The 12,694-nt window shown below is 46.5% G+C and overlaps 1 protein-coding gene across 1 annotated transcript in view; it reads left to right on the forward strand.

The window, feature by feature from the left end:
- Positions 1-11,838, forward strand: part of slc5a1 (solute carrier family 5 member 1) — a 97,206-nt gene extending 85,368 nt beyond the window's left edge. The window contains exons 13-15 of the mRNA XM_070887552.1: positions 1,652-1,867; positions 3,341-3,449; positions 11,142-11,838. Of these exons, the coding sequence (XP_070743653.1) occupies positions 1,652-1,867; positions 3,341-3,449; positions 11,142-11,353 (537 nt within the window). The 3' untranslated portion in view covers positions 11,354-11,838. The remainder of the gene's footprint in view (positions 1-1,651; positions 1,868-3,340; positions 3,450-11,141) is intronic.
- The last annotated feature ends 856 nt before the right edge of the window (positions 11,839-12,694 follow it).

A 12,694-nucleotide genomic window follows, 5' to 3' on the forward strand; every position in this document is an offset into this window, starting at 1 on the left:
GCTTAGGTTAAAATTACGCCCAGGGGAGTCTCGTCCGTCAGGACAGCTCTCTTCCATTTCGGAGTTTGGGCAGAAAGCAAGCAGTCCGGCCTGCCCACCATGACCCAACCCGACACTAAGTCCGTAATCTTGTTTAGAGTGTTTCTTGGTGATGTTGTAAGGATATATCACAGATTGCCGACCATTGACTCAGGTCTTCGCTCTCTATCGCCTTGATGACCAAAATGCCTCATGCTTGGTGTGACCCATTGGCTTGCCAGTTTGACAATAGGTTCTTAATCAATGGTGGCTTGTGAAGATGGCCTTGTAAGGACAGTGGAAGACACCCGTCATACTCTAGAACTTGTTAATTTATCAATGCTAGAAGTTCTGTTAGGCTTCCCAGTTGTGCAGACCAGGAAGGCCCCAAGCTTGGTCAGTAACCAGTGTTGAATTAGTTAATCTCAGCTGGGCAACAGTTGCAATTGACCTCTGCACCCATCAGTTGAGGAAGCGGCAGAGTACGGTAGGGTAGTATTATGTTCTTGGGCTAGTAATCCAGAGAACAAGAGTTCAACTCCCACCAGGGGCAGTTTGAGAATTTGAATTCAGTTCAAAAAATGTGAAAATAAAAAGCTGGTATCAGTAAAAGTGACCATGAAGCTGTTGCACAAACCAACTGGTTCACTGATTTCCGAGAGGGAAAAAAACCTGCCGTCCTGGCCTACACGTGACTCCAGTCCCACACCAACGTGGGTGAACCCTAGCTGCCCTCTGAAGTGGCCGAGCAAACCACTCGGTTGTATCAAAAATGCAGCGGTTCAAGAAGAAGGCCCACCACCACCTTCTCGGGGCAATCGATTGCCAGCGATGTCCTCACCCCGAGAACTAATGACCACGGTTTGTGCTCCCCGCCCAGTGACCCCTCCTGGAAGTGGGGTAAGGACAGGATTGGTGTCACAGTTGGATAGCCCACCAATACTCGCTGTCTCGGCTGACACGTGAAGAATGGCCATGTAGAGAGATACTGGGGCCCTTGGGACTGGACATCAGCGTGTGTCAGTCCCTTCAGAAGAGGAGTTCAGACACTTGTTCGCTGTGTGCGAGGATCTGCAAAAGGTGTCCACTCTTCACCATCAGAGCTTATTGGCCTGGACTCTTCATTCAGTTGGCAACAATGAAAAATCAAAGTTTCTGTCAAAAGTTATCAGAATTGAATCTCCAGCTGGCTGTTGAATGTTAGCTCTGTAAAAGCACCATGCTGTGTGCACTGTACAGTCATTCACCGGGGGTAGATCTGTCTTGTGTGGAGGAGCAGATTGGACGATAGTGAATTGCCAGCCCTTTTTACACTCAGCACCATTTGCTTTTCCATTGGAACATGCAGAAGGTGCAAAACAGCGGGCCAACTCGCTCTCGCCTGGTAGGCACTCCAAGATATGTGTTGTGTATAGAACTCCACGAGGCTGAGTACTGTGAGCTAAACTTAGTGTGACCTTAGTCTTCTTTATTACAACTCCAGAGTGCCTAAACAACATGGTAGCCAACCTTTTATACTGGCCCTGTACGTGTGTGCAGGTGACCATTAGGACTCCAACAGTCGCGCCCTCTGGTGGCAAGTATTACATAGTTATATACATAACAATATGTGAAAGTGATCTCTTTGTTTCAGGGTGCGTTTTGGGGCTTGCTTTTTGGTCTTGCTGCCGGCTTGTCCCGAATGATCGCCGAATTTGTGTTTGGAACCGGCAACTGTGTGAAACCGAGCAACTGTCCCTTGATCATTTGTGGTATCCACTACCTGTACTTCGCAATCATCCTCTTCGTCGCCACCTCCTTGATGGTGCTCATCGTGTCCTTCCTGACAAAGCCCATCGACGATATACACGTGAGTGTGCTGTTCATTATCGCGTAGAGCTTTCTCTGTGCATGGCAGCCTCACTTGTGTGGCACTGTTAATGTGGTCAGAGCGATTCATGCGACAATTGTGACGGGGGAGGATAGGATCATTAGGATGGTCCGTGTGTTTGGGATGGTCAGCGTGTTTGGGATGTTTGGGATGGTCAGTGTGTTTGGGATGTTTGGGATGGTCAGTGTGTTTGGGATGGTCAGTGTGTTTGGGATGTTTGGGATGGTCAGTGTGTTTGGGATGGTCATTGTGTTTGGGATGTTTGGGATGGTCAGTGTTTTTGGGATGTTTGGGATGGTCAGTGTGTTTGGGATGGTCAGTGTGTTTGGGATGTTTGGGATGGTCAGTGTGTTTGGGATGGTCAGTGTGTTTGGGATGTTTGGGATGTTCAATGTGTTTGGGATGTTTGGGATGGTCAGTGTGTTTGGGATGTTTGGGATGGTCAGTGTGTTTGGGATGTTTGCGATGTTTGGGATGGTCAATGTGTTTGGGATGTTTGGGATGGTCAGTGTGTTTGGGATAGTCAGTGTGTTTAGGATGTTTGGGATGGTTAATGTGTTTGGGATGTTTGGGATGGTCAGTGTGTTTGGGATGTTTGGGATGGTCAGAGTGTTTGGGATGTTTGGAATGGTCAGTGTGTTTGGGATGTTTGGGATGTTTGGGATGGTCAATGTGTTTGGGATGTTTGGGATGGTCAGTGTGTTTGGGATGGTCAGTGTGTTTGGGATGTTTGGGATGGTCAGTGTGTTTGGGATGGTCAGTGTGTTTGGGATGGTCAGTGTGTTTGGGATGTTTGGGATGGTCAGTGTGTTTGGGATGTTTGGGATGGTCAATGTGTTTGGGATGTTTGGGATGGTCAGTGTGTTTGGGATGGTCAGTGTGTTTGGGATGTTTGGGAAGTTTGGGATGGTCAGTGTGTTTGGGATTTTGGGATGGTCAGTGTGTTTGGGATGTTTGGGATGGTCAGTGTGTTTGGGATGGTCAGTGTGTTTGGGATGTTTGGGATGGTCAATGTGTTTGGGATGTTTGGGATGGTCAGTGTGTTTGGGATGTTTGGGAAGTTTGGGATGGTCAGTGTGTTTGGGATGTTTGGGATGGTCAGACTGTTTGGGATGTTTGGGATGGTCGGTGTGTTTGGGATGTTTGGGATGGTCAGTGTGTTTGGGATGGTCAGTGTGTTTGGGATGTTTGGGATGGTCAGTGTGTTTGGGATGTTTGGGATGGTCGATGTGTTTGGGATGGTCAGCGTGTTTGGGATGTTTGGGATGGTCAGTGTGTTTGGGATGTTTGGGATGGTCAGTGTGTTTGGGATGTTTGGGATGGTCGATATTGATGTTGCATTGTTTGAAATGTGGTGCACACAGTTTAATGTATCAATCTCACTCTAAAGTATGACAAAGGTCTTTTGTTTCAGTGACATATTAATGATGATAAAATATATTGTCATTCTAGCTGTACCGCTTATGTTGGACTTTGCGTAACAGTACAGAAGAACGTGTAGATTTGGATTTTGATGACTGGAAGAATGAAGATAATGACAGCAAAATGGGCATTGATGAAGGTGATATTACAAGATGTTCTCACAGAAAACAAAAGAAACAAATTGTGTCTATCTTCCTGGATCTATCACTCTGCTCATCGCCCATTCAATAAATCCTTGGTTTTTCTTTCTGTTTCACACACTGTCACACACACACTCACCCACACAAACATACACTCACACACACACATACACACACACACACACACACACACATACACTCACACACACTCACACACACGCTCACACTCACACACACACACACTCACACACATATACTCACACACACACTCACACTCACACTCACACACACAAACATACACTCACACACACACTCACACACACACACACACGTACACACACACACACACACTCACACACACTCACACGTACACTCACACACACACACACACACACACACACACACACACACGTACACTCACACACACACACACACACACTCACACACACACACGTACACTCACACACACACACACACCCTCACACACACACACACACACACACACACACACACACACACTTACACACACACTCACACACACACACGTACACTCACACACACACTCACACACTCACACACACATACGCACACACACACACACACACACACACACACACACTCACACACACTCACACAGAGACACACACAGACCCCCCCCCCCGCCCACACACACACGCGCACACACACACATACAGACACACATACACAGACACACACATATATACACATATACAGGCACATATGCACGCACACACCCAAATACACACACACAGTCACAAACGCACACACAGACACACATGCACACAGACACACACACGCATATCCACACACAGATACACTCGCACTCACACAGACATACATACATACAGACCCCCACACAGATGCACACACAGACGTACACACAGATGCACACACACAGATACACACATATATACACATACACACGCACATGCACACACATCACATACAGACACACGCACACGCATATCCACACACAGACTCACTCACATTCACACAGACAAATACACACAGACCCCCACACACATGCACACACACATCCACACACAGACACACACAAACATACTCACACACACATACACATACACACATACACAAAGACAATACACACACAGACGGACACAGAGGCACATAGAAAAGTAAAAGTGGAGGGCAGAGAAACCCAAGGCAAAAAGCAAAAAGCGCCACATTACAACAAAACCCTAAAGGGGCAAAAATCCAAATGTGTTAAAAAGACAAGCCTGAAGGCTCTGTGCTTCAATGCAAGGAATAAGGTGGACTAATTAACTGCGCATATAGCAGTTAACGGATATGATGTAATTGGCATCACGGAGACATGGTTCCAGGGTGACCAAGGCTGGGAACTCAACATCCAGGGGTATTCAACATTTAGGAAGGATAGACAGAGAGGAAAAGGAAGTGGGGTGACGTTGCTGGTTAAAGAGGAAATTAATGCAATAGTAAGAAAGGACATTAGCTTGGACGATGTAGAATCGGTGTGGGTGGAGCTACGGAATACCAAAGGGCAGAAAACGCTAGTGGGAGTTGTGTACAGACCACCAAACAGTAGTAATGAGGATGGGGACAGCATCAAACAAGTAATTAGGGATGCGTGCAATAAAGGTACAGCAATTAATCTACATATTCACTGGGCTAACCAAACTGGTAGCAATGCGGTGGAGGAAGATTTCCTGGGGTGTATTAGGGATGGTTTTCTAGACCAACATGTCGAGGAACCAACTAGGGAGCTGGCCATCCTAGACTGGGTGATGTGTAATGAGAAAGGACTAATTAACAATCTTGTTGTGCGAGGCCCCTTGGGGAAGAGTGACCATAACATGGTAGAATTCTTTATTAAGATGGAGAGTGATACAGTTAATTCAGAGATTAGGGTCCTGAACTTAAGGAAAGGTAACTTCGATGGCATGAGATGTGACTTGGCTAGAATAGACTGGCGAGTGATACTTAAAGGGTTGACGGTGGATAGGCAATTGCAAACATTTAAAGATCACATGGATGAACTTCAACAATTGTACATCCCTGTCTGGAGTAAAAATAAAACGGGGAAGGTGGCTTAACCGTGGCTAACAAGGGAAATTAAGGATAGTGTTAAATCCAAGGAAGAGGCATATAAATTGGCCAGAAAAAGCAGCAAACGTGAGAACTGGGAGAATTTTGTAATACAGCAGAGGTGGACAAGGGGTTTAATTGGGAGGGGGATAATAGAGTATGAGAGGAAGCTTGCTGGGAACATAAAAGCTGACTGCAAAAGTTTCGATACATATGTGAAGAGATAAAGATTAGTGAAAACAAATGTCGGTCCCTTGCAGTCAGATTCAGGTGAATTTATAATGGGGAACAAAGAAATGGCGGACCAGTTAAACAAATACTTTGGTTCTGTTTTCACGAAGGAAGACACAAATAACCTTCTGGAAATACTACGGGACCGAGAGTCTAATGAGAAGGAGGAACTGAAGGATATCCTTAAAAAGGGAAATTGTGTTAGGGAAATTGATGGGATTGAAGGCCGATAAATCCCTGAGGCCTGATAGTCTGCATCCCAGAGTACTTAAGAAGTGGCCAAAGAAATAGTGGATGCATTGGTGATCATTTTCCAACAGTCTGTTGACTGTGGATCAGTTCCTATGGACTGGAGGGTAGCTAATGTAACACCACTGTTTAAAAAAGGAGGGAGAGAGAAAATGGTTAATTATAGACCGGTTAGCCTGACATCAGTAGTGGGGGAAATGTTGGAATCAATTATTAAAGATGAAATAGCAGCGCATTTGGAAAGCAGTGACAGGATCGGTCTAAGTCAGCATGGATTTATGAAAGGGAAATCATGCTTGACAAATCTTCTGGAATTTTTTAAGAATGTAACTAGCAGAGTGGACAAGGGAGAACCAGTGGATGTGGTGTATTTGGACTTTCAAAAGATTTTTGACAAGGTCCCACACAAGAGATTAGTGTGCAAAATCAAAGCTCATGGTATTGGGGGTAATGTAGAGAACTGGTTGGCAGACAGGAAGCAGAGAGTCGGGATAAACGGGTCCTTTTCAGAATGGCAGGCAGTGACTAGTGGAGTGCCGCAGGGCTCAGTGCTGGGACCCCAGCTATTTACAATATAATTAATGATTTAGATGAAGGAATTCAGTGTAATATCTCCAAGTTTGCAGATGACACTAAGCTGGCGGTGTGAGCTGTGAGGAGGATGCTAAAAGGCTGCAGGGTGACTTGGACAGGTTAGGTGAGTGGGAAAATGCATGGCAGATGCAGTATAATGTGGATAAATGTGAGGTTATCCACTTTGGGGGCAAAAACACGAAGGCAGAATATTATCTGAATGGCGGCAGATTAGGAAAGGGGGAGGTGCAACGAGACCTGGGTATCATGGTTCATCAGTCATTGAAAGTTGGCATGCAGGTACAGCAGGCGGTGAAGAAGGCAAATGGTATGTTGGCCTTCATAGCTCGGGGATTTGAGTATAGGAGCAGGGAGGTCTTACTGTAGTTGTACAGGGCCTTGATGCCTCACCTGGAATATTGTGTTCAGTTTTGGTCTCCTAATCTGAGGAAGGACGTTCTTGCTATTGAGGGAGTGCAGCGAAGGTTCACCAGACTGATTCCCAGGATGGCTGTATTGACATATGAGGAGAGACAGGATCAACTGGGCCTTTATACACTGGAGTTTAGAAGGATGAGAGGGGATCTCATAGAAACTTACAAGATTCTGATGGGACTGGACAGATTAGATGCGGGAAGAATGTTCCCGATGATGGGGAAGTCCAGAACTAGGGGACACAGTCTTAGGATAAGGGGTAGCCATTTAGGACTGAGATGAGGAGAAACTTCTTCACTCAGAGAGTTAACCTGTGGAATTTGTGGAATTCTCTGCCGCAGAGAGTTGTTGATGCCAGAGGGATATATTCAAGAGGGAGTTAGATATGGCCCTTGCGGCTCAAGGGATCAAGGGGTATGGAGAGAAAGCAGGAAAGGGGTACTGAGGGAATGATCAGCCATGATCTTATTGAATGGTGGTGCAGGCTCGAAGGGCCGAATGGCCGACTCCTGCACCTATTTTCTATGTTTCTATAGACACGCATACAGAGACACACACACATAAATACACACACATACATACATACACGCAGATATACATACACACACATATGCACGTACACACATACACGCACGCTCGCACACGCACATACGCACATACATAAATACATACACCGGCAGGATAGACCCACCTGAGGTGGCAGCACAGTGGTATACAGTCAGGAGTGGCTCTGGGAGTCCTCAACATTGACTCCTGACCCATGAAGTCTCACGGCTTCAGGTCAAACATGGGCAAGGAAACCTCTAATGATTAACAACTAATCGCCCTCCCTCAGCTGATGAATCAGTACTCCTCCATGTTGAACACCATTTGGAAGAAGCACTGAGTAGCAAAGGCACAGAATGTACTCTGGTTGGGGATTTCAATGTCCATCACCAAGAGTGGCTCGATTGCACCACTACGGGCTGAGTTCTGAGGACATAGCTGCCAGACTGGGCCTGTGGCAGGTGGTGAGAACCAACACAAGGCAAAAACCTACTTGATCTCGTCCTCACCAATCCTCTTATCACAGATGCATCTGTCCATGACAGCATTGGTAGCACAGTGCTTGTGGAGACTAAGTCCCGTCTTCACACTGAAGACACCTTCCATCGTGCTATGTGGCACTACCACCGAGTTAAATGGGATAAATTCAGAACAGATATAGCAACTCAAAACTGGGCACCCATGAGGCACTGTGGGCCATCAGCAAAAGTGTGTTCCACCACAATCTGTATCCTCATGGCCTGATGTCCCTCACTCTACCATTACCATCAAGGTAAGGAACCAATCCTGGTTCGATGAGGAGTGTAGAGGAGCATGCCAGGAGCAGCACCAGGCATACCGAAAAATGAGGTGCCAACCTGGGGAAGCTGCAACACAGAACTACATGCATGCTAAGCAGCAGGAGCAGGATGCTATAGATAGAGCTAAGCGATCCCATAATCAACGGATCAGATCAAAGCTCTGCAGTCCTGCCACATCCAGTCACCAAAGCTGGTGAACCATTAAACAATTAACAGAAGGAGGAGGCTCCATGAATATCCCCATCCTCAATGATGACGGAGCCCAGCACCTGAGTGCAGAAGACAAGGCTGAAGCATTTAGAACAATCTTCGGCCAGAATTGCTGAGTGAATGATGTATCTCGGCCTCCTCCTGAGGTCCCCACCATCACAGAAGCCAGTCTTCAGCCAATTTGATTCACTCCACGTGATATCAAGAAACAGCTGAGTGCACTGGATACAGCAAAGACTATGGGCCCTGACAATATCCTGGCTGTTGTGCTGAAGACGTGTGCTCCAGAACTAGTTACGCCTCTAGCCAAGCTGTTCCAGTACAACTACAACACTGGCATCTACCCAACAATGTGGAAAACTGCCCAGGTATGTCCTGTACACAAAAAGCAGGACAAATCCAATCCGGCCAATTACCGCCCCATCAGTCTACTCTCAATCATCAGCAAAGTGATGGAAGGTGTCGTTGACAGTGCTATCGAGCGGCACTTACTCACCAATAACCTGCTCACTGATGCCCAGTTTGGGTTCCACCAGGACCACTTGGCTCACGACCTCATTACAGCCTTGGTCCAAATATGGACAAAAGAGCTGAATTCCAGAGGTGAGGTGAGAATGACTGCCCTTGACATCAAGGCAGCATTTGACTGAGTGTGGCATCAAGGAGCCCCAGTAAAACTGATGTCAATGGGAATCAGGGGGAAAACTCTCCACTGGCTGGTGTCATACCTAGCACAAAGAAAGATGGTTGTGGTGGTTGGAGGTCAATCATCCCAGCCCCAGGACATTGCTGCAGGAGTTCCTCAGGGTAGTGTCCTAGGCCCAACCATCTTCAGCTGCTTCATCAATGACCTTCCCTCCATCATAATGTCAGAAGTGGGGCTGTTTTCTGATGATTGCACAGTGTTCAGTGCCATTCGTAGCTCCTCAGATAATGAAGCAGTCCATGCCCACATGCAGCAAGTCTTGGACAACAGTGAGGCTCGGGCTGATAAGTGGCAAGTAACATTCACACCACACAAGTGCCAGGCAATGACCATCTCCAACAAGAGAGTCTAACCACCTCTCCTTAATATTCAACATAATTAATATCCACCATCAACATCCTGGGGATCACTATTGACCAAAAACTTAACTGGACCAGCCACATAAATACTGTGGCAACAAGAGCAGGTCAGAGGCTGAGTATTCTGCGGTGAGTGTCTCACCTCCTGACTCCCCAAAGCCTTTCCACCGTCTACAAGGCACAAGTCAGGAGTGTGATGGAATACTCTCCACTTGCCTGGATGAGTGCAGCTCCAACAACACTCAAGAAGCTCATCACCATCCAGGACAAAGAAGCCCGCTTGATTGGCACCCCATCCACCACCTTCAACATTCACTCCCTCCACCACCGGCGCACCGTGGCTGCAATGTGTACCACCTACAAGATGCATTGCAGCAACTCGCCAAGGCCTTAACATTCTTCCTAAAGCCACCACGCCATGTATGCCAGGGAGATCCGAGGTTACAATCCTGATCTGTGCCCTCAACAGTAACAGCAATACTGGACGGGGGCGGGGCAGAAAAACAACTTGGGCTTCCCGTTCCCAATCCACTGACACCCCCGATGGAAGTCAGGTGAAGAGAGGGATGATGTTAGATTGTTATGCCTTCCATTGTCAAATAGTCTCCTAATACTCATTACTTGGATTTCACTCCTTACTGAGGGACCAAAGGGTGCCCAGCACGGAACTCCTGCACCTCGACAAACACAAAAGTAATTCATTAAAAAATCCATTCGGACAGTCCATCTACACTAACTACTCGCATAGTTTTTGATGATCAGCCTCTAGAACTAGGGGGCATAGTTTAACAATAAGGGGTTGCCCATTTAGAACTGAGATGAGAAATTTCTTCTCCCAGAGGGTTGTAAATCTGTGGAATTTTCTGCCCCAGAGATCTGTGGAGGCTGTGTCATTGAATATATTTAAGGCGGAGATGGACAGATTTTTGAGTGATAAGGGAGTGAAGGGTTATGAGGAGCGGGCAGGGAAGTGGAGCTGAGTCCATGATCAGATCAGCCATGATCTTATTGAATGGCGGAGCAGACTCGAGGGGCCAGGTAGCCTAATCCTGCTCCTATTTCTTATGTTCTAGTTGATACTGGTATATACTTCAATGAATTTACATTCAGGACATTATGACAGCACCAAAAAGGGAATCAAGAACGAGGGGATATAATCTTAAAATTAGAGCCAGGCCCTTTAGGAGGGAAATCAGAAAACATCTTTTCACACAAAGAGTAGTGCAAATCTGGAACTCTCTCCTCCAAAAGACTGTGGATTCTGAGAGTTAATTGAGGCTTCCAAGTGTGAGATCGCTAGATTTTTGTTAGGTAAGGGCATCAAGAGATATGGAGCAAAGGCAGGTAAATGAGGGTGAGGTACAGATCAACCCTGATCTAACTGAATGGTGGAACATGCTCGAGCGGTCAGATGGCCAACCCCTGTTCCTACATCCCTTCAAACCCCGAGGTAGAACTCATATCCTGTGCTTTGTGTCGCCCTTGTTGCCACAGACTCGCCCCAGGATGTAAAGTGCTGGAAGAAAGCCTACAACATGTTCTGCGGGTTTGAGGAGAAGGCCGTGAAGCTGAGCAAAGAGGAGCAGGAGGCCCTGCAGCGACAGATGACGGACATTTCGGAGGTACCACTGTGGAGAAATGTGGTCAACATTAACGCCATCATCTTGCTGACTGTCTGCGTCTTCTTCTGGGCATTTTACGCATAGCCCAGTGGCAGAAGGAAATGGCCTCGAGTTGATTCAAGCATACTCACGATACATTGCTTTCACAATGTCTGCAGATAGTTGCACACTGAACTAGACTTAAGCACAGTACTGTCAGCACCTGTCTGTTTTGTACCTTCAAGATGTGGTATTTCTGTTTTAAGGCGTTGGTGGGTCCTTTTATTGATCAAAAAGCAGAATTAATTGGGTGGCCTTGTTTGTTTTTTTTAAATTCTTATTGAGATTCATAGGTAGGCCGGGGTGAAAATATCATTGCTTCTCCTGGTTGCCAATTCGCACACGGGTACTTCAACGAGCGGTTTGTTGAGTTAGGAGACAAATTAACGGAGTGTGTGTGGCATGGGGAGCCTTCAACCAAGAAACCCCGAAGAAAATTTTTTGTAAACAAGAATAATTTATTACGTTTCTAAAATAAGTGCAATAATACTGCTGTATTGAATAAAATTATAATTGCAGATATAATTAAATCCAACCTCCTGTTTTTCCTCTTGGATTCTAAATGTTCTTTAAATGTTCACTTTTACTGGTTTCAGTTCAATTTTTAAATAAAGACTTGCATTTCTATAGCGCCTTTCTCAACCTCAGGACATCCCAAAGCGCATCACAGCCAATGAAGTACTTTTTGCAGTGTAGTCACTGTAGGAAACGCGACAGCCAAATTGTGCACAGCAAGGTCCCACAAACAATGAAATAAATGACCAAAGCGACTGTTTTGCGTGTTGGTTGAGGGATAAATATTGGCCAGGACACTGCAGGAACTCACCTGCTCTTCTTCGAAATAGTGCCATGGGATCTTTCATGTCCACCTGAGAAGGCAGTTGGGGCCTCAGTTTAACATCTCACCCGAAAGTTGACACCTTCGACAATGCAGCGCTCCCTCAGCACTGCACTGAAGATCTTCTACTTCTCTTTAGTCAGCTTTTGTCCCCTCTTCAGCACTCTTGCAGGGACACAGTTCAATGAGCTCTCAAGTGGCCATTCATCATGTGAGAGCTTGCACAATAATCGCCAGTAGGGCTATTCAACTATAGGGGTCTCCACAGCCCAGTCTCACCCTGTCCTCCTCACCCTGTATAGGACAGCGGTCAGAAGCCAGAGGCCAGGCTAACTTTCCCCCTCACACCATGGGACCGGTTGTAGCATCTACACTATTCATCATAGGCAGTCCTCGGAATCGAGGAAAACTTGCTTCCTCTCTAAAAATGAGTTCTTAGGTGGCTGAACAGTCCAATACGAGTACCACAGTCCCTGTCACAGGTGGGACAGATAGTCGTTGAGGGAAGGGGTGGGTGGGACAGGTTTGCCGCATGCTCTTTCTGCTGC

Source organism: Pristiophorus japonicus, chromosome 8 (assembly GCF_044704955.1).
Source record: "Pristiophorus japonicus isolate sPriJap1 chromosome 8, sPriJap1.hap1, whole genome shotgun sequence".
In the NCBI taxonomy this organism is placed as follows: domain Eukaryota; kingdom Metazoa; phylum Chordata; class Chondrichthyes; family Pristiophoridae; genus Pristiophorus; species Pristiophorus japonicus.